The 20,503-nt window shown below is 39.9% G+C and overlaps 2 protein-coding genes across 5 annotated transcripts; both read right to left on the reverse strand.

The window, feature by feature from the left end:
* Positions 1-431: 431 nt before the first annotated feature.
* Positions 432-8,511, reverse strand: LOC120784946 (androgen receptor-like). Of its 2 annotated transcripts, none has more exons than XM_040119107.1 (9): positions 7,634-8,511; positions 6,305-6,441; positions 5,962-6,078; positions 5,406-5,552; positions 5,059-5,268; positions 4,456-4,600; positions 3,516-3,646; positions 3,222-3,373; positions 432-1,634 (listed from the first exon to the last, which is right to left on the reverse strand). In XM_040119107.1, exons 1-9 carry the CDS (start codon positions 8,509-8,511, stop codon positions 1,470-1,472), a joined length of 2,082 nt encoding a protein of 693 aa, XP_039975041.1. In that variant the 3' UTR covers positions 432-1,469. The 2 variants fall into 2 exon arrangements, with proteins under 2 accessions (XP_039975041.1, XP_039975042.1); XM_040119108.1 differs by having other exon boundaries at positions 1,470-1,634; positions 5,409-5,552.
* Positions 8,512-9,638: 1,127 nt separating this feature from the next.
* LOC120784947 (moesin-like) lies at positions 9,639-19,804 on the reverse strand. Of its 3 annotated transcripts, XM_040119109.1 has the most exons (15): positions 19,715-19,804; positions 19,044-19,091; positions 18,750-18,833; positions 18,580-18,675; positions 18,268-18,390; positions 16,682-16,833; positions 16,513-16,596; positions 16,288-16,434; positions 15,291-15,387; positions 14,478-14,641; positions 14,209-14,339; positions 13,862-14,022; positions 13,278-13,370; positions 12,340-12,573; positions 9,639-10,287 (listed from the first exon to the last, which is right to left on the reverse strand). In XM_040119109.1, exons 1-15 carry the CDS (start codon positions 19,721-19,723, stop codon positions 10,123-10,125), a joined length of 1,788 nt encoding a protein of 595 aa, XP_039975043.1. In that variant the 5' UTR covers positions 19,724-19,804; the 3' UTR covers positions 9,639-10,122. The 3 variants fall into 3 exon arrangements, with proteins under 3 accessions (XP_039975043.1, XP_039975044.1, XP_039975046.1); XM_040119110.1 differs by lacking the exon at positions 19,044-19,091; XM_040119112.1 differs by lacking the exons at positions 16,682-16,833; positions 18,268-18,390; positions 18,580-18,675; positions 19,044-19,091; positions 19,715-19,804 and having other exon boundaries at positions 18,750-18,808.
* Between the last annotated feature and the right edge of the window lie 699 nt (positions 19,805-20,503).

Raw genomic sequence — 20,503 nt, forward strand, 5'->3', positions numbered from 1 at the left:
TATTGCTGAGCTTCATTTAACTGGTGTAGGTTCAACAGCTGCCACTAGATGGTATTAAAATGGAGGCAGCGATTTCAGATCGGTAGGCTTGGCTGTTTCTTACAGGATAACTAAATGAAATAAATCAGCCAGGCCACCTCGTTCTACTCTGTTATATGTCCTGGTTTCCTGGTTTGTGATCTATTACCTGGCTGTGTGGAGACTGAGATAATCCTGATGGCAGGTAATGCAGCGGTAGAAAAGACTTGTGATGTTTTTTAAAGCCTGTCTGTCCACTTGACTGAATTGCAGACTGAAATGAAGCTATCAGACAGAGAAAAACAGAAAGATTACTGTATTATCATCGGAATGCTCTCAAAAGAGACCATACTTTAACCATATTTGTGGAATAATGCGATAACAACTCTATCTTCAACATTAAGCAACAGATACACAACCATGCTTCAGTTTTATTACGTTAAGCTGTAAATGTTGCATCAAATGACAAGATTCTTGGCTGGACCTTTGATGTTTAGCAAAATGGTCAAAAGCTACAATGAATACATGATGATAAACAACAAAGCACCTGCAAAGAACACTTTAAGAAACTTTAGAAAAGTTACAACAGTATGAAATGTCTAATCTGGAAAATCTGTACTTGGATCTGTACTCAAAGACAAGCAAACTTAATTATGTCCAATAATTTCCTTCATTGTTTTTGGTGTGACCTTTTGACGTCACAATATTCATAAATATACATTTTAAATTTGAATTAATGCAGTGCCTTTGCAGCTTAAAAGTGTATTTATTTTGTCGACACTATTAGTTGACTACCATTTCAATGGATGAGAACAGCTTTCCAAAGAGTTTTTATATGCCTTCAGGTGAGACAGCTTTGCTTCTTAGCATACATTGCACAACCATTTATTAACTGTCAGTCAACGGCACTGTTCATCTCAGGTGCACACAATAACATCCATTGTTGGAAAAAGCTTGTCCTAAGTTCAAACTACTGCACACACAGACAAGCTATGGTGGTGTGAATTCGGCAAAAATGTTTTTCTTACTCCTGTCCTGCCTCTCAAAATGAAATATTGCCTGTTGTCACTATCTGTATGAAGGGTTGAGGAGGTCTACATGCCTTGCTGTTGGCCACTCATGGGCTTGTGTGGAGTAATGCATGCTAAGTGTTTCAATCAGCTCCAGAAACATTTGGTGTGTGTGATACAGAGAACAGGCAATAAGAAGAACAGAGTAGATGTAGCTAGATTACATTAGGCTGGAAGAATGTGCTGTATTCCCTTCTGTTAATATCCATTCATAGGCTCACTGTGCCCCGCTCTCACACAGTAGGTAAAGAGAGGCTTATCCTTTTTTCACCTTGTAAAATCATAAACCCTCTCTAGCCATTTAATCTTTACCAGAGATGGTTGAAGGACTGGGTAACAAAGCTCAAGTGACCAATAGGACAATCACAGAGACCCCTCTCTCTAGGCTGTTTTGTGGAAAAGGATGGGCTTGACCATGCCGGAGAGGATCTTGGGCACATGAACGCTCACAATCTCCGAGATCATCTCTGGGAAGTTGACACGTGTCTGCAGGGACTGAGCTTGGATGAACAGATCATAGGTGAACTGGTGTAACTTCTTCACAATCTGAGACAGAGGTAGACAGCGACAAAAATACCATGCAGAGGTTATTAGAAACAAAGGCGATGCACTTGTAAATGTGTACAGCAATGAAAAAGCACAAAGCCTGCAGTTAAAAAAGAAAAAAACGAAGTACTTTGAAGCCTGTGTTTTGACAAAACCTTTAATAAGTGGTTTAAAATGATGACACTCATTGTGACGCTCTAAGCTCCACAGGCAGGGTAAAGCCGAAGGGGTTTGAACTGCAAAGTCTTGACTAACTCTGGTCTGCTGCCTAAAGGGCCCTGTCAGACAATCCCTGGCTGCCCTCCAGCTCATAAGGCATTAGAAGATATGAGATGTCAGTAGGACACAGACAAAGCTGAGCTTTTAAGGGTAAATCCAAAGTGAAAGACATGAGGCTGAAGCGGCTGCAGCTCCGGTCTCTGTGGAAGGAAACCTTTCCAGCACGTTGCACTTCTGAACACGTCCCAGTCAGTTTTTCCTTCTACAACTTATTGTTCTAAAGGTATTAAGGAAGAAAGCTTCTACACCCTCTAGTGGTTACACATCTACCAAGGGTCTTTACATACTCATAACCCAACAAGAACAATATATTTTAAATCCATATAGTGAAGTAGTTTATGATATATATATGCATAATTATACACACACACACACACACACACACACACACACACACACACACACACACACACACATATGTATATATATATATATATATATATATATATATATATATATATATATATATATTTATTATAAAAAGAGTCAGAACTAACTGTACAGTAAAATCAGCTTCTGCAGCCTTCACAAACCATCATAAATAACCAAAATCTCTTAAAAACTGGAAACTTACGGGTTGTTTAAATTAAAAAAAGGTCTCAATGCATGCTTTATTTCAGGTTTTACTGACTTTATTTTTTTTGGCTACATATGTGCCTGAAGCAGGAGTTTGAGCAAAACTGGAATTGCAGTCTGCAGCTACTGGATGAAATCAGCCGCAACTGGTTTTCTTGTGCTTTGCATTTGTGTGTTGCGTGGGTCTTTATTACAAGTCCTTATGGAGTTGTTTTTGATGTAGCAATGCTACCACTAGAGGGTGACTCTCATTTTCCATTCCAATAAGCAGCCAGCATAGGGAAGCTAAAACAGGAGTCATATGACCCTTTGGTATGTGTTTAACATTAGTTGACGGCTGGAAATTTGTGCGCAAACTGTTAGTGTACCCTGGGTTGTTACTTGCAAAAAAATTAGAAGGCATTTCTTTTGTCAGGATGATATTACAGTCTGTACGGGTGTATCTGTAATTGAATACAAATAGACTGTTGATTAAATTGTACATGGAATAAGTGATGGATTAAACTGAAGTAATCCAGCCATGAAGTGTATAAAAAAACATTGTATCCTAGTTAGTAATTAATAAATCAACACTGTATTGCTGTAAGACAAATACAGTGTTTGTGTACTTGGGGGGTGCCCTGGGATCTAAACTATTTCCTGCTCAGGTGATTCTGTGACACTAACTAAAAGGACATTTATATATTTCATTTCATTTCAGAGTTATATGTGAAATGGAATTGTGTGTATTACCGACTGAAGGGAGTCCAGCAGCTGTGTGAGCTGAAACAGTCTCTGTGTACGGGTGGTCTCTCCGCTCTGGCTGGCCAAACGGTCCAGCTCCTTGATGTAGGAGGTCCGCAGTTGATCAAAACAATGTTGGCTCTTTAGGCCCTCCACTGGCACTGTGACCACAAAGCCAGAACACAACAGTAACTCTCACAGACCTTATCCACCCCATCAGTTCTCTGAAGTATGGCTACACTCTATTGTAGTCATATTTTAATTGCTGGGTTGACATTCAAGACGTGGTCTTAGCTGACTCACTGATGCTGAAGAGGACCAGGGCCTTCATGCAGAGGAACTCCTCTTGGGTGACCTTCAGCATGCAGAACCTTTGGGAGAGCAGCTTCATTCTCACGCAGTGTTCGTACATAGTGGACATTTGCATCCGGTGGCTGTGACAAAGGGACCGAAAAAACAGTGGATTCATTACCATGCAGGTCAGAAGCAGCACAGCAGAGTGACAGAGATGTCATGCAGACAGAATGAGGGTTTTGCAAATGTTGCAAAAAATACCAGTCAAGGGAAAGCTGCTATGAGGGCATGTGGCTGGCCTTACCATTGGGAGCAACACCCTCCTTCAACACCGAAGACAATTTACTGATAAGAGGCTGTGGAATTGTTATTTACACTAATCAGCCACGACATTTAAACCAGCCACAACATTCACAACAGTCATACATATATCGTGCACAGTGATTTGTTTCAGGAACTTTGTGTTAATTTTTAAAAGCAAAGAGGGGGTTGTAGTGCAAATCCAAAATTGTCAAAGTAAAAAAAGGAATGCTGTAGTGACTCTTGTTGACTGGTGACTGGTTTTGCAAAGATGAAACAGAATAAATCATCTGAGGTGATCTGTCTGCGGCCATCTATATCAGACAGAAGGGAAATGGTAAGAACAGAACAGACTTGTTTACTGTCTCGCCTATAAAGGCAACGTTCATTGTGTGATTTTTCAGCCTTCCTCTGAAGCTCGTATTCCACTGTGCCTTTCTTTCCAATCTTGATGACAGGTAAAATCTCATGATATTATAACAAATACAAATATCAAAATGATTATTACAGCTGTTTAGGTCCAAACAAACTTTCTTTACTTTATAAAGAAACTTTGTCGGGTCTGACAAACTTTTATTAACTTTGTTTGATTCAATGTTAGATCTTTATAGAAGTACACTGTGTAAAATGAATATTTTTCATGACTTACTCATTGAAGACTAGGTCAGGAGCAAAGTAGAGCATTGAGCTGTTAGTAAGTGTGTAGGACCTCCAGCCCATAGCAAACACCATCACCCCCATCCATGACAACTGAATCACCGACATCTGATCATCCACATGTAGGTCACGGAAACCTGTTAACAACACCAATTTTCATCAAACAACTGCTCCAGTCAAAGTGATAAAACATGATTGAATAACACCACACAGGTCAATTTAATAAATGGGAAGACTTCAAATTGTTAACAACAAAGATTACACAGTAAGGATTCATTGCTGGCCATTTCCAGCCTGCAAGTTTTGGCTTAAATATAAACATATCCCCCTCTAGTGGTTAACATTTGAACAGGCTGCTTTGCATTACATAGGATTGGCTGCTCCAACATGGCAGTTAAATTGGCACAAAATTATTTAATTAAATTCAACATTCTGGCTGTTATGTGGTGAACAAGATGGGGGCCCTACCCAATGCTAACAAATATGAGATACTTTTCCCAACTATGACAGCAATTTAAAGCTCACAGCCTTGTTAGAAACAACCTTGTGTAACATGGACTAGTTGGCAGGATGTTACCTTGGCTCAAACCGTTACCTGGTATTGCCTTGGCCCAACGCACCACGGTTACCAGCTGTCTTTCCCCGAGCTCATTCAGGCTGGTGAGCAAGGACGCAGGGCTGTCTGGCTGGGCAGGGTCATGTCCTGCATTAACCAAGGCTGGCTCAATGGTCTGCAGGACGCTGAGCAGGGATAAGTGGGAGCGCAGGGTCGGGGGCATGCCGAGAGTCAGGGCCTGGGGTGTTGCTGAATATATACAGACAGAATGATACACAAACCAGACGAACAGCACAAAAAGAAAATAATACCAAATCTTTTATGGCAAGAGGAAGCTCAATATTGAGTTGGCATGATACTTGAGCTTGTGGGACACTAGTCCTCACCACCTTGAGCCCTGGCAACCGCACTTCCAGGCTCCAAGATTAAATCTTTCTTCCCAGCCCTCTCTTCTCTTTCTCCAGGCCCCCAGGAAGCTGGAGATTGCTCCTCCACTCCGTTTCTCGTTTGTCCAGCTCCCTTCAGCCTGCGGCCTAAAATCCACCACACACAGTACAGACAAGTAGAAGACAAAAAGGGCAAAAAGGAGATAAGGAGCTTCAATTTCATGTTGTTTTGTCTGATTATTACACAATAGATAAAGTCATGAAGATACTGTAATTACTATAGATAAGGGTATACTTAAATGATGATTAGCCCGTGGAGCTGTTCCCTATTGTAACCATGTGGAAAGGTTTTTCATCATTGGCTGTTAGGCAAAAAAAAAGCTCTTTTGGCCTTTGCTAAAATCCATTTGTTACAATGTATTTAAGCTAGAACATTCGATTAGAAAGTTCTGATCCAATGCATGTAAGGTATCTGACCACCCTGGCCCCATTTTCCAAGTACACGCCACACATACTTTCCTTTCTCTATCTCTCACTCTGACCTTTAATTCCTCACCTTTAAGGCTCATTCCTGACATGAAGCACCTCTTTAAACGACACGAGGCACAGTTTTTCCGCCTCAGTTTGTCGATGGTGCAGTCGTTCCGGCTGGCACACAGGTGGTTCTGCTTACCTGGAGGCACACAAAAAATCCAAGGGGGATGAGGGAAGTGAGAGCAACAATGCCTTGGCTTCCACTCATAGCAACGATATGTGGGTGTTCACTGATAACAAATAACTCTTCCTCATAATGTCAGGTCACTGTGCCCTGCCCGCCTGAGTGATTGAGTGGGCGTAAGAAATTAAATCAGAGTAATTGTGAGTGTGCTCTCACGTGTGTTAGTGTGTGTCCCACCCACCTGCAGCAGCCCTCTTGAAGAACACTTTGCAGCTCCCACAGGTGACCGCTCCATAGTGACAGCCTGAGGCATCGTCACCGCACACCTGACACACTCTCCTGTCTGACAGGTACAAACCTGGAAAAAAACCCTCATGCCTGGACAAACACACATAAACAAATACAAAAATTATGTTTTTAAAGGATTCAAAAGGGGGCACAGACATTACTGAAACATTTTAAAAGCAGTATTATCCCTTGCAGCTATAATATACCCATAAAAAATTAGGGCAAACAGACGAATTAGCAATAGATTTGGGTCACTAGGTCTGTCCTCAGAGTGTAAGTGTGTCTGTTATGACATTGGGGTGCTGACTCCCTAAATCCAATCCATTTATAGTAGGAGATTTCCCTATCTCATGACTGATTACATGACATCACGTCAAGTTGATTAAAACCAAAGTATCCTATGATTAAAGAATTCCAGAGTTAGTCTTTATTATGAATCAGTAAGTAAAAATAGAACATTTTCTCCCACTCCAAGTAAAGGATCAGCAACAGGTGCTGTATCTCTTGTTTATGGTGACACTGATATATCAACTCCTATTTTTGCTTAAGTAATCACAGCACAAATAAGGACATTTTTTGGAAAGTTAGTGATAGGATGACCTTTGATTCAGTCTAGCTGTATGCTGAAACACTTGGCCAAGGCCAACAGCACATGGGGCTGTTGCAGCACAAATGATTTATGCTGATACAAAACTGAGTCTACAACGGAACGAGGCATGATTGTACAATGTATCAATGCAAGTTATGGCGAATAATAATACATAAAAATCGTGTTTACTGCATTTGATTTATTTGTGCTGTTATGATGCTCTGCAGCCCTTTACAGCAATACCCAGACGTTAAGTACAAAATCCGGCCAGACAGCACAGCTTTAATATCAATGAATTTAATAAAGCCTCAAATTCGTAAGACTCCTTTAAAAGTTAAAGACAATCAAACAATGTAACACTCCTTAGAACCAACTTTGACGCATGGCGGATTAAAGCATGGTCACTAGTCACGCTTTTCGCGCTCCATTTTTGTTTTTTTTTCTGATTCAAGAAAGATGAGACTGAACGAATGGTAGCAATAAGTGTATGTTGCTCTTTATTATCCTCCTGACCTGGTGCCATGAGTGCACTGGGAAAGAAATTCAGCCCTGGACTTTTCAGCTGGGGTGGGGGGAGGTGGGGGTGGGGATGTAGTGCCCAGGTTGGGTCTACCCAGGTCTAATATGCCCGACGGCCGTTACGCTACTGCCTGTTGCCAATGCAAAACAGCACAAATTATTATTATTATTTACCTGAAACTGCGATCTGCGCAATCCATCCAAACTGAAGGTTCGGTCTTGATAGAGGAAAAACTGGCCTGTCCTTGAGCAATTGCACTTTGATATCTTTCCACTTGGCCATACTCTTTTGCAATCGCTGCTCTTATGGCACCTTTACCACCCTGCTCGCCCTCGCTGTACCAGACACACTGGCAGTCCTGCCTGGATCCAAGAGGGGTTTGCTCACAGTTACAATATTTACACAAGAAATCATGTCCATCGGATCCGCTTCTCTCTGGCTCGGATCGACCGCTGTATACGCGCTCATTTGCGCACCACACACCCTGGGTATCTCTGTACAGGTTTGGATTGGCAGAGTAAGCACGATATTGTTTCAAAGGTAAGAGCCCATCCATCTTAGAGGGCGAGGGAAGCTTTACCACCGCGTTCATGAACAAGTTTGATTCCTTGCAGACATGTCTGGATATCACCGAGCCGCGCGTCACGGTTTGCGCGCTGTCCACTTCGCCCGATCTGAGCAAATCCATGCAGCTCACTTGCTGTATGCCATGACACGCTTCTCCAAAGTCGTCCTCTCTTAGGCTATTTTCATTCACCAGAAGCCTGCTGCCCCCTGGGTTCATAATTCCAGCCGCTCCTAACTCCTGCACTCCCACCGAACTGTTCCATATATTGGGCTCGTAGTCTGCAAAGGCACTACTGGAGCCAAGGCTCATGTTGTTGAGCGGAGAAGACACCGGATCCAAACCCAAGGACACTGAAACTGCCTTACTGAGCTCAACAGTTGTCGGGCAGGCAAAGGTGTCCGCAGTGCCCAACCGATTCCGCTCATTCACTCTTAAAGAGTTTGACGTTTCTTCTATAGCGGGCAATCTCGAGTTGTGGGCCATCTTCTGCACGCGTCGCGGTGGTTAGAACGGTGCGCTCGGTGCACGGAGAACAAATAAAACACAACACTTTCCAGGCGAGAAAATTCCTACCCAATGAGACTCCGGTCATATGTCTCAGTGGACAGGAAATTCAGATCAGTCGTCGACGTAGGTTGTAACAGGGTAGGGAGGTCCCGGCGATCCGCTTCGCGTTTGAGGAGCTGGGAAACTTTTTACAAACGGAACGTTTTTTCCACCGCTGAGCCTCCGACGATTAGATGCGACTGAAACGCGCTTCATGAGCAACGATTAGAGATCGCACAGGAAGACGTAGTACTTCGGTAGAAAGAGTGGTTTACATACTGAACAATGGCCCAGTGTAGTTAATGGAACTCATTATCTCGATGATCTATCGTCTGAATCCCACCACCGCGCTACTCGTTATTTGAATGGAAAACATAACCCCAGGTCTGGCGAGAATAGCCAGGGTTAAACAGTAAATTCACAGTATATCAACACAATACTGGGCCGGGCTGCTGCCATGTTACTCTGTTACACGCTCGGTGACAGCTGCCGCGTCCGTCAGCTCTACTGTGTTAAATTATATTTTAATTTATGCATTACTTTATTTGTTTGTTCGTGGTTGATGAAATACAAAAACAAAAAGACACAACATATCCACAAACAAAAAGAAAAATACAGCCCATCTATTACATGGATGGTTAATGCATGGTCTTGTAGTCACACTACATTTTCATTTGTTTATTTTTTTTTTTCAAATCAAAATCAATCGAATTTCTCTTAACGTAGGCATATTTCCTTGTGTGATGTGGTTATATCACACACGTTGCCGGGTCGTCTCTGGGAAGCCTGCGTTTTGTAGTTGAGACAGTGAGAAGGCAGACGTGCAGTGGCTGAAGTGGAGGATTTGGGGATTATATACAGAACATCAGTGCCATTGTATTTATTTTCTGTTCATATTCACAACTTGGTTTTATCTTTGATTACAGCTCGTATGTTTTTATCCTGCACAATCAGTTTGCCTCATTAGCCACACTATAGTTGATGGGAACTGATGCACACACAACACACTGAGAGTGTTTCTTTGTATTTTATTTCTGCAATAAAGTATACAGGATTTAACATTTATTTGGGATAATAACAAGTGCATTAAATGCCTTTGCTTTCATTAATCAGTATTAATTAGGTTTTCATTAGTTGACATATTGAAATTGCAAATGTGTGTAATGAAATTGACAAGGACAGCAGCAAACCATTTTATATATGAGAGCACTGATGATATGTTAGCCTCATATATTTGCAACCCTGAACTAGACTGGTAACCTAATGTTTTTTTGTTCCTTTGAAAACAGAAATGTATTTCCAAGGAGAGTTGTCATTTTCTTGGTGACTTATTTACCAATGAAATGGTATTAAAATCATGGACATTAAAGGCATCAAAGCACAGTATCAATATCATTTGCTGTCACATTCGACTTCAGGTTGTTAATACAGGCTAATTTACTACCCATGCAACTGAGTGCACCTACACTTCTAAAATCTCTCAGTGTGTCCAATTCATCATCTATCCTTCTCCTGCCTTCAGTCTGAGTAGGGCTACAACAGATTGTTTCACATGGACTCAAATTCATCTATGCGTTGTTTGGTGTTGCCCTGACGAATCTGACGTAGGGTCTTGTATTTGTCACGGCCTGCCTTCACATTTTCAGCATGGATCAGGTCATTGGGGGTCTTTTTGCTCTCATCTACAGCTCCAGAAAGCTCAGTGCTCAGGAACTAGAAGAGAACGCAAACACACAGTGAAACACAGTGAAATCCTCTTACTCTTTAGGAGACTATTCAGAAGCCTTACCCCTCACTCCTGTACTCCCCTCAATCCCCATCTGAAAACACTCTATTGTCCATAGTTATTAGGTCCATTTTTTGTGTTGAGTCTTCTATGCAACATCATAGCTTGTTATGGCTGTGAGATAGAGACCCATTGTATTTCAGTTGTAACAGGCCCTGGTCTGTATGTGATTTGCGACTTTAATGAAACCAACTGAATGATAATGTACCTGCAAAAATGTTTTAATACTCAGTGTGCCCTGGGTCATTAGTGCCATTTTTGGTGGCAATTTAGCTGCCAACTTTACTACAGAGTCAAAACCTCTATATGACTGTGTCAACAGACAACACAGTAAATTTGCCAAAACAATTTTAAAATCGTACCAACACAACAGCAACTATAATTTGGTTTAATAAGCCACAAACTGTATGAGGTGGGACAAGGGAGTGGCAACCAACATAGCTGAGTGTCACTCAAGTATACCTTCCATACCTCTTATTAGGCCTAATGTCTTCTAAATGAAAAAGTTACTTTAAAAGTGACTATCAAAACAAAGTTTTGAAGAACTGAAGTCAGTGATTGATAGCCTGAAATTTAATGGAAACAAAACTAAGAGTCTACAGCCACACCAGTGGCTCTGTGAGGCTGAACTTAGGCACAGTGGTGATATCAGATAAATGCTAATGTTAGCACTAACATGTTCACAGTGATAATGCTAATATCCTGAAATTTATCAGTTAATATTTACCAGGTTCACCATCTTAATGTAGTTTGTTATCTAACATTTGTTCATTAAAGCCAAACACAAAGTACATCTCAGGTTGATTGGAATTCCATCGGTGTTGCTTGTGTTTGGACATAAACCAAAATATTGGGCAAATTAACATTTTTATCCTATGATGGCGCTAGGTAAAACCTCAGGGGATCACCAAAGTTATTAGAGTTTAACTCTCGGGACCTTGAATATTTGTAGCAACTTTCACATCCATCCAATAGTTGTCAAGATATTTCACTATGTTCCTCAAATATCAACCTCATTGTGGTGCTGATTGTGGTTTCATCCTGTGGGGACCATGAATGTATGTACTAAATTTCATGGCAGTCCATTTAATAGTCCTTGAGATTTTTCAGTCTAGAGTGGTGGACCGGCCAAGAAAGGGACCAACATTGCCATCCCTACTGCCACACCACAAGTGAGCGAAATGCTAACATCAGCCTGCTAACATGCTCACATTGACATTACTAACAGGCTGATATTATGCAGGTACCATGTTCACCATCTCGGTTTAGCATCGTAGCATGCTAACATTTGCTAATATTCCCATTTGCTGGTGGGAATGTCATTCATTTCGTCATAAACCGAAAAAATTTAAAAATTTAAACTTTGACCTCATCATAGCACTAGTGGAAAGGTTCAGGGATCGCAAAAGTTATTAAAATTCATCCTGAGGGGGACATGAATGTGTGTACCATATTTCACAGCAAGACATCCAACAGTTGTTGATACATTTCACTTAAAATCACCAATATCAGCCTGTTTTGGTGGTGTGAGAGGAAAGGTCAGGGAAACACAAGAGTCAAAAAAGGAAATGAAAATGCCATCCGGTAGTGGTTAAGCTACTTAAGTCTGGACCACAGTGGTGGACCTACCATCTGGCATTGCTAAAAATATATTGACTCTTAATTTCAAGGGAGAAGTTGGGTGTTCATTTTAATTCAATCTTGTCTTGTTGGAGCTAATATTGGCCATAAGAATAAATGCCAATAGGCACAATCGCATTGGCCTCAGCATTCAGCAGGGGTGGTTCCTAATTTAAAAAATGCATTATTTACTGAACCTTTAAATTTAACTTTCAAAGAAATTTTATGATTTGTTTGTCTGCACTCTTAAAAGCTCCAGGGCAGCGAATCTTCAGTTAAACATGACCTCTCACCTAAAGGGTGTAAGAGAGCAGCAAATCACTAAACATGGGCATTTCACTACTTTTACTTAACCTTACCTTGAGGTTTTTCTGCAGTCTCTGGTTCTTCTGGGCCTCTGTTACTCTTTCCTCCTCACTGCGATCTCGGACCATGCCTGGAGAAGTCAGCTCAGCGCTCGCCTCTGCGCTGCTCTCATCCGTCTCGTCGTGCTCATGCATGTGGGGGTGGACTGAATCCTGAATGTGGACACCCATGAGTTTCATCTTCAGCTCGTCTTTGGTTCGCTCCAAATCAGCTTCTACCATCACCGCCTGTCAACACATGACTTGCAGTGAACTACTATGGTTGGATATTAAAGTGCAAGTGGCCTACTATATTTTATTCAAAATTTGATATGCACAATTTGAAACATGGGGCACCTATTCTAACAAAATGATTTGTATGCCTTCACTGAGATAAATTTATCTACTTTTTGAGGCTAAAAGCTAACTAGATAACCATTTGTGAGGTTCTTTTGTGTACTACAATTTTACCTACAAATTTTAGTGCTATTTTTTTTTTAAATCTCTCCCACTAACATTAACAAATATTTAATTACCAAAAATGTTGTCCTCTGAAAATAAAGTAACTTCTCAGCATTGAGTGCAACAGTCTCCCATACTCATTAGAAAATACAAGTAAGGATGACAATGTAGTATTACCAAACAATTTGGAGACTACATGCAAGTCAAGTATAGCACTCCTTATTTGTATGCAAAGATTTGCATACACTTAAGGTCAATCTTTTGCAAAAAATTTGCATGTATATTTAATCATTTCCTCTTGGCATCATGGGGGCTGAGGTTTGCTACATGTGACAAGGCAGAGACACTCACAAAATAATGATATACTTATTTGTGGTCAACACAATGCTTCTTTCTTCCCCGAGTTTAGCACTTAGTAGTGTCAGACATCTCTCTTTGCTTATGTTTGATTCATCCTTTACCTCTCTCATGGTTCTTTGATTAATTCTCACCCTTTTCTGCCATCTCTTTGTCTCCTCGTCCTTTTTCTTCTTGGCGTCTTCCAGCTGGGAGATCTTAGAGGTAAGCTCTGCCAGCTCAGTCGCCTATACACACATGCACACAAATGGGAAGAGAGTTAAGAGTTCTCCTGATACAAGGTCATTGTGCTCCGTCTGTGTGTGTGTGTGTGTGTGTCTAAGAGAATATGTTTGTGTGTGTCTGTGTGCGCAGGTATATGCTCATATGCAGAATCACAGTTCGGATTAATTTCTCATCAGTTCAAGCTGAAAATGTAAATAACATTTTTCTGGTAAAGGGAAAATATACTATCAAGCAGAATTATTTAAAGTGTCATTTAATATCATCAATAACTTGCCCATTTTGGTTCTAGGTTTGGGGACGTGATCAATATATGTAAATGCACAATAGTGAGTCCTTGATCACAGGAATAATATAAGTGAATTGGTTTCAGGCTAAATGTTGATTTTACAGCAACAAGCTTTTCAATTTTTAGGATTTAGAAAAAACAGTTATGCAATTTAATCCATTCAATTGAGTCAATATATTCAAATGAAAATGTGTTGTGAATGAGTACCAAGCTTTCCTGGTTCTTGATCTGGGTTTCAGATTGGTGTAGCAGGGCTGCTTTTGCTTCCACTGCAGCTCTACGGTCCTTCTCCAGTCGCTCAGCCTCCTCCTGAGCAACTTTCCTCTCTTTCTCTAACTCAAGAGCCCTCCGAGTCTGCTCCTCCAGCTCTGAAATACACATATACATGTGCGCACAAACATCCAACACACATATACAGACATGCCCAAATATTACAAGCTTTAAAGAGATCTCGCATTCAAAAATACTTCAATATACTAAGCCATTCTTTTAATGTGAAACAGAAAAAATAAAGCTCAAGTTGAGAAACATTTGTATTCATAAAGTTGTCAGACCATCTTGAGCTCTCTTTGTCTGCTCTTCAATCTGTCTCAATCTCTCCATCAGCTCCATGGTCTCACGGGCAATCTTCTCTGTTTCCTTTTCAGCATTTTCTCGCTTTTTTTTCTCACTCTCAAGCAGAGCCCTGACAGGAGAATGGTGCATAAATACACATCTGAAAAAACTAAATCACCCGACAGTTATTTCTTGAACCAGAGAGAACATACTGTAAACTGTTTTTTTTTAAAAAAAAAAAAGCCTTCATTATGTCCTCCTTCCTTACCTTTCCATCTGCCTCTTGTTCTTCTCCTCTCTGGCCTGGGCCTTCATCTGCTGCACCTCAATGGTGTCCGGTTTACGTCTGCGCATGTACAGGTCATGATTCCCCATACACAATGCCAGAATACGTTTATTGATGCGAAGACGAGGTACATAAAAAACAAAGTCCTGTAACACAAAAGTCACCAAGCAGTGATTGCCCTGGTGTTTATTTATGACACACAATTAACATCCCGTCTGTTTTACATTTACGCATGGGCTTAAATAACCTAAAGGGATATTTCAGTTTTGGCGGAATTTAATTTTTTTTTTTTTTATGAGATAAAATACCAGCTGCTCTCATTATGCATCATGCATCATTTATTCATTTGCAAAACTGGTAATTTTTCTAGTAACAAGGTTTTGGGGTTCTCTCTCACCTCCTGTTTACAGCTACTGTGAATAAATATGAATAGGCATATCTTTAATTAAGTTTTTCTAGGAATTTATCTATAGTTGTCAAAATGTTTTGCTAAAACTTGTTAATGCCAGGATAATTACTACAAAGTATGTACCCCTAAACCCTGGGGAAGGAGTAGCTATTTAATCCCATCCACAAACATCCATGCATTGAGTTAAGCTAAAATAAGCTCACAGTTCAACATAGGATCAAACTGCACTAGGAAAAATAACATATTTCCCAAAAAACAAACTACCTTTTAATATGGCCTGGCAGCAGTAGAGACATGTACTGTATTTCATGTAATAATGTGCTTCATAGAAATTGCAGCTGCTGCATATCAATCACTATTAAGTATCACTGATAATAATGGAATACCGGAGCCTTCTTGTCGATTGGCTTGATGACGAACTTCTTGTCATTGAAGGAAATATTTCTGATCTCACTCCAGGGGAAGCCAATCTTTGGGGTCATCCTGTGAAATATTGGTATGGTTTACCATCATAGTACGGTCAATGGTATAATTAGCAGATGTTAGCATATTCTTTACTCAGTTATGGCATGAAGTTAAAACATGGTTATGGCAGGAATGTGGTATATTTGAGTGGTGCTTTGAGTTTAATGTTAACATCAGCTTTCTAACAAACTCACAATGCATATATGCTGATGCTACACAAGTTTACCGTGTTGTCCATCTTCGTTTAGTATATTGGAATGCTAAAATTTGCTACTTAGCATTAAATACAAAGTAAGGCTTTGATAGAGTCTGGATTTGTCAACGAGGGAGACAAAGCAGATGTGCTTTTAAGAAATTTTAAGCAGTCAATTTCACTATTTTAGGGGTAATGATACCAGGCCAAAATTATTATTCAAAAAAAAGTGTTTTTACATGTCTTACACCATCTGTGAAGGAGATCTTAAAGGGAATGTCTGGACTGAATTACATGAGGGCAGTGCATCCAGTTGTCAGCACATCTCACTCTGACCTAAATGGTGGCACTAGAGGAAAATTCGACGGGTCACTAAATTCATTAGGATTCATCATCTGAGAGTCATAAATGTCTGCAATTGTAGTAGATGTAGATATATTTCACTGGATAATTGAAAGCTTTGAACCCACTCAGCAGGATTTACCCTCTGGCGCCATGAATGAACAAAATTTCATGGCGATCATTCTTATAGTTGCTGACATATTTCGGTCTGAACCACGGTGGTGGGCCAACCAACCAAAAGACAGACCGACTATTACATCATCCTTAGAGACGTACCATCAGCTAAAAATGTACATACAGGAGTATACAATAGTAACAGTAAGCATGCATTGATTCACGAGTTTGTCAGAGATAGACATATGCATTTTAAAATTGTGACCTACTTGTCCTTTTTGTCATAGATGTTAAGACCCAGGGCGTCCACTCCCAACCACAGCTCTGATCCTTTCTTGTTCTTGATGCTGAAATAATTGACACCGTACATCTCCAAATCCTGGGCTATCTTCAGGTACTCCAACATGGCATCTTCTCTGTGGTGTGGATTAATTTAATGAGCCACAGAACACCTGTTTGCAAAATTCCTTTTTTTTTAACTCAGACTTCAGTACCTCAGCATTCCCTTGTGCTCTTGATGCCACACTTGGATTCTTTCCTCCCATTGATTCTTATTCAGCTTGTGTTGCTCCAAAACCCTGGATATATTAGTTAGAATTCAGATGACTGAAACTGGACTTAAGGCGACCTTTGGTTAACACTAATATGCACAGGACTCACTACCTCTGAGGCAGCAGCTTTTCTCTTGTCAGGTATCCCGGTACGTGATAGTCTTTCCTGTAGTCTCCATGTTTGACCTGAACCGCGTACGAGGCCAAGAGCACCGCAGTCTCAGGTGGACAGTATATGTCATCATTTAGGATGCTCTCTTTTACCTAAAAAAAGACAAAAGGACCTGTTACACATGAATCCTTTATGTTTTAATGTTTTTTTCTTATGTAAAGGTATCATACTGAATTATATTAATATTGATTTGACTAACATAGAAAGTGTTCTGGCAGTGGTGGAAAGTAACTAATTACATTTGCTCAAGTACTGTACTTAAGTACAGTTTTGAGTTACTTGTACTTTACTTGAGTATTTCCACTTTATACTACATTATACTTCCACTCCACTACATTTCAATGGGAAATATTGTACTTTCTACTCCACTACATTATTTGAAAGCTTTACTTACTATTTACTTTTAAGATGAACATTTTACACAATGGATAATATAACAAGCTTTTAAAATACAACACATTGTAAAACATTAAACCAGTGGTTTCCAACCTTTTTGGCTTCTGATGTCTTACCAAAAGCAGTGTGTAGTTGCAGTCACAACAGATGTCTATGAGTTGTTAACAGCTCCACCTAATAGTGATTTTTACCCCTAAACTTCTCAAATAGTTTAATTTCAATTAATGTTCAAATGATCTCACCAAAATTCAAAAATTAGAGTATAAGGCCAAAAAACTGAAAACAGATTTGTGTGTCAGAACTTTGTTTTTTCTTTCTTTTCTCTCCCGTTAATCACCTCATGACCCCTCAGATTTATCTGGTGTCCCTGTATATAAAACTATATATAAAGTACTTCCAACTAGTTCCACCTCCAGCAGTGACAACAGTAACATGCTGCTTACACACTGATGCTTCAGTATTGACCATCTAATTATGTCATATGTAACAATATATCAGACCAGTACTTTTACTTTAATACTTTAAATACATTTTGCTGCTAATTTTACTTAAGTAGGATTTTTCATGCAGGACTTTTGTTTGTAATTGAGTATTTTTACATGGCTGTATTGATATTTTTTCTTAAATAAAGGATCTGAATACTTGTTCCACCATTGTGTTCTGGTGTTTAATTTGTGCATCTGGATCCATTTTTTGTATGCATGTATTCCCTAACGGCAAACCCACAAGCGTAAACGGGATCTGCATGAGTCATCGTGGAACCCCCACTGGTCATTAAGACAGGTTCAGCATTTTATTTTCATTGAGATTCCTTATTTGTCATTGTATTTTAAGGCTGCAACTCTTGCACAATATAGCATTACTTACAGTGTGATAGCCACTTTGTCCAGATTGATTAGAAATCTATGTCTAAAGAATTGCTCTTGTTATGTTATTGTGAACTTTACTTCTCTTTCAGCACATATCAATAAATTTAAGAATGTGAATTGTTTGCTTGAGATAAAAAGAAAAAAGTGGCGCAGTTTAATTCAGAAAGTTACCGAGAACGATTAGGAAAGCCAAGCATTACAACCCATGTTTCAGGGGTGCAAATTTAAAACATGATTCCTTTACGTGTACTCATCTCCAACCTGCAGGAAGAAGAGGCGCTGCGTTGCCTCTTGGATCAGTTCATCAGCGACATCCTCAGGGTAAAACTTGGCCCTGAACTTAATCAACAAAGGGTTGTCCCTTTTCACATCTTGAGCTGTCACCTGGGATTGGCACACCACAGCAGTGGGATGCCGGAATGAAGAAATACGTACTAATTAGCGTCAGTGGGGTGACATAGTAACATTACCAAAACCATAAACATGATTACATCTTCATTCATATCCAGCTGTCGGTGTAGTCAGATTATGCCATCATGGGATGTAAAGTTGATGCGCAAACTTTCTCCTCACCCTCTTGTTCAGCTTGAGCCAGGTGGAGAAGCCTTTGCTGTCCTGATACTGGAGGCCAAAGAACCAGGTTTCCCTCAGCCCGATTGTCTTCACTATCTAAACATTACAATAAGTACATGATCATATTTTTGTCTGCCAAAGTGCCTGTTTGATTGTAATGCACAGTGTACCTGGTCAAAAAGCTGTTTGCCAGTTGTGCTGGGCAGGATGGCAAACTCCAGCTCAGCATCCATGGTTGTGACCCGAACATTTATCTACCAGAGAAAACGTGCACATTTAGATACAGGAGGAAAACATCCCTGCTGTTCATTCATCTGTGTCACTGGAGAAGCATCAAGGATCATGCAGAGCAACGACTGAGATATAAAGAGCACTACCAATTCTGTAATAACTTTATTTGTTCTTTGAAACAATGCTAAATTTGTTGGGTTTTTTGCAAAATGACCAAAAAGAGGGTTCCTTACATTCTTCTGTTCAACCAGGAGCATCCAATCACAAGAGGTTGGAGGGGACTACAATCAAAAAATGAAGCCCATAGTATATTTTAGTCTTATCTAAGAACATGGGGGTTCATTCCATGATGTATAAGTATTAACAACAGGGTGAAATCAGTGACACCCATTTAAAGTTAATCTTGCATAGTAGTATCAAACCATATACAGTACATATTTGCAATTGCTGGTATGGACTGACTGGTAAAATATTACCAAGCAGCATAGAGGACAATTTGTTTGCTCAACACCTCATACACTTTTCTGAGATTTAATGAGCAAGGCAGCCTTCCATTGGTGCCTATAATAACAATAATGTACTGCAGTGGTAAGCCTTGCTGAACAGACTGTTCAGTGAATATTTATAAAAATAAGAAGGGAAAGCTTACTTTTCGTGTGTTTATGTAGATAGAAACCAAACACAACAAATTAGAAACATCTAGTAACTGTGAATGATATTGATATGATCTTACATTTTGATCTAAAAAATATTTTTCAAGTTTAAGATCTACAGACAAATGCCTTCTTGTAGCTTTTACATTACTAAGCAGGTTCACAAATATCAATCGAACATTTAAACATTTCAACCAAATATGAAACACAGTGAAAATGAAGCTAAAAAAAAAAGAAAGATAGCTACTTACAGTTGACATTTGTATTTTGTTTAATCTCGAGCCGAAAAACTTCTTCAGAGAGGTGCTTGTAGAAGCCTTTTCTCTGCAGAGTCATATGAAACTGCTTGCAATACCTACAAGGATTATACTGAACGAGAATGGACCATTGTATTGTTCCAAGTACTTCTCTCGTAGTTAATCCAATAACAGCATGAGGCCCATGCTTTTTAGACAGACAGCCTTCATCTTCGGTGACCATTTTTCCTCTGAAATGAATTTGATTTTGACTGTGCTTCATTCAGCAAGGACCTAGACAGGGTCTTTGTCTCCCTAAACCTATTTACAGAGGGACATAAATCAACAGTAACTCAGCAACACCTGATGTTCCAGTAGCAGTGAAGGGGCCAGCACATTCCTTTAATGTAATAATCGTGCCAGTTAATGTTTTAAGCGTATGTTCTTATGGCATAGGGTGATTTTGCAATTGGTGTGGGGGTGTGTTTGGTTGTAGGCCTAATAAATATTTTGCATACGAACCAGAACGTTATCTTATGAAATGCAGTCCACTGTTATAGAATAAACTGCCCACAAGTATATGAAATTGTTTGAATTGGCTCCACCTCAAGCTACAACATTAAAGTGATGCTTAGTAATAGGATATGACAACAATAATAATCCATTGGTATGTTATACGCTGACAAGGAGCATTCTACATGAGTACTTTTACTTGGTAAGTATATATATATTTTTTGAATGCAGGACTTTTACTTTGAGTACTTCCTCCCTGTGGTAGGCCTATTGCTACTTTCCATTATCAGT

Source organism: Xiphias gladius, chromosome 23 (assembly GCF_016859285.1).
Source record: "Xiphias gladius isolate SHS-SW01 ecotype Sanya breed wild chromosome 23, ASM1685928v1, whole genome shotgun sequence".
Lineage (NCBI taxonomy): Eukaryota > Metazoa > Chordata > Actinopteri > Istiophoriformes > Xiphiidae > Xiphias > Xiphias gladius.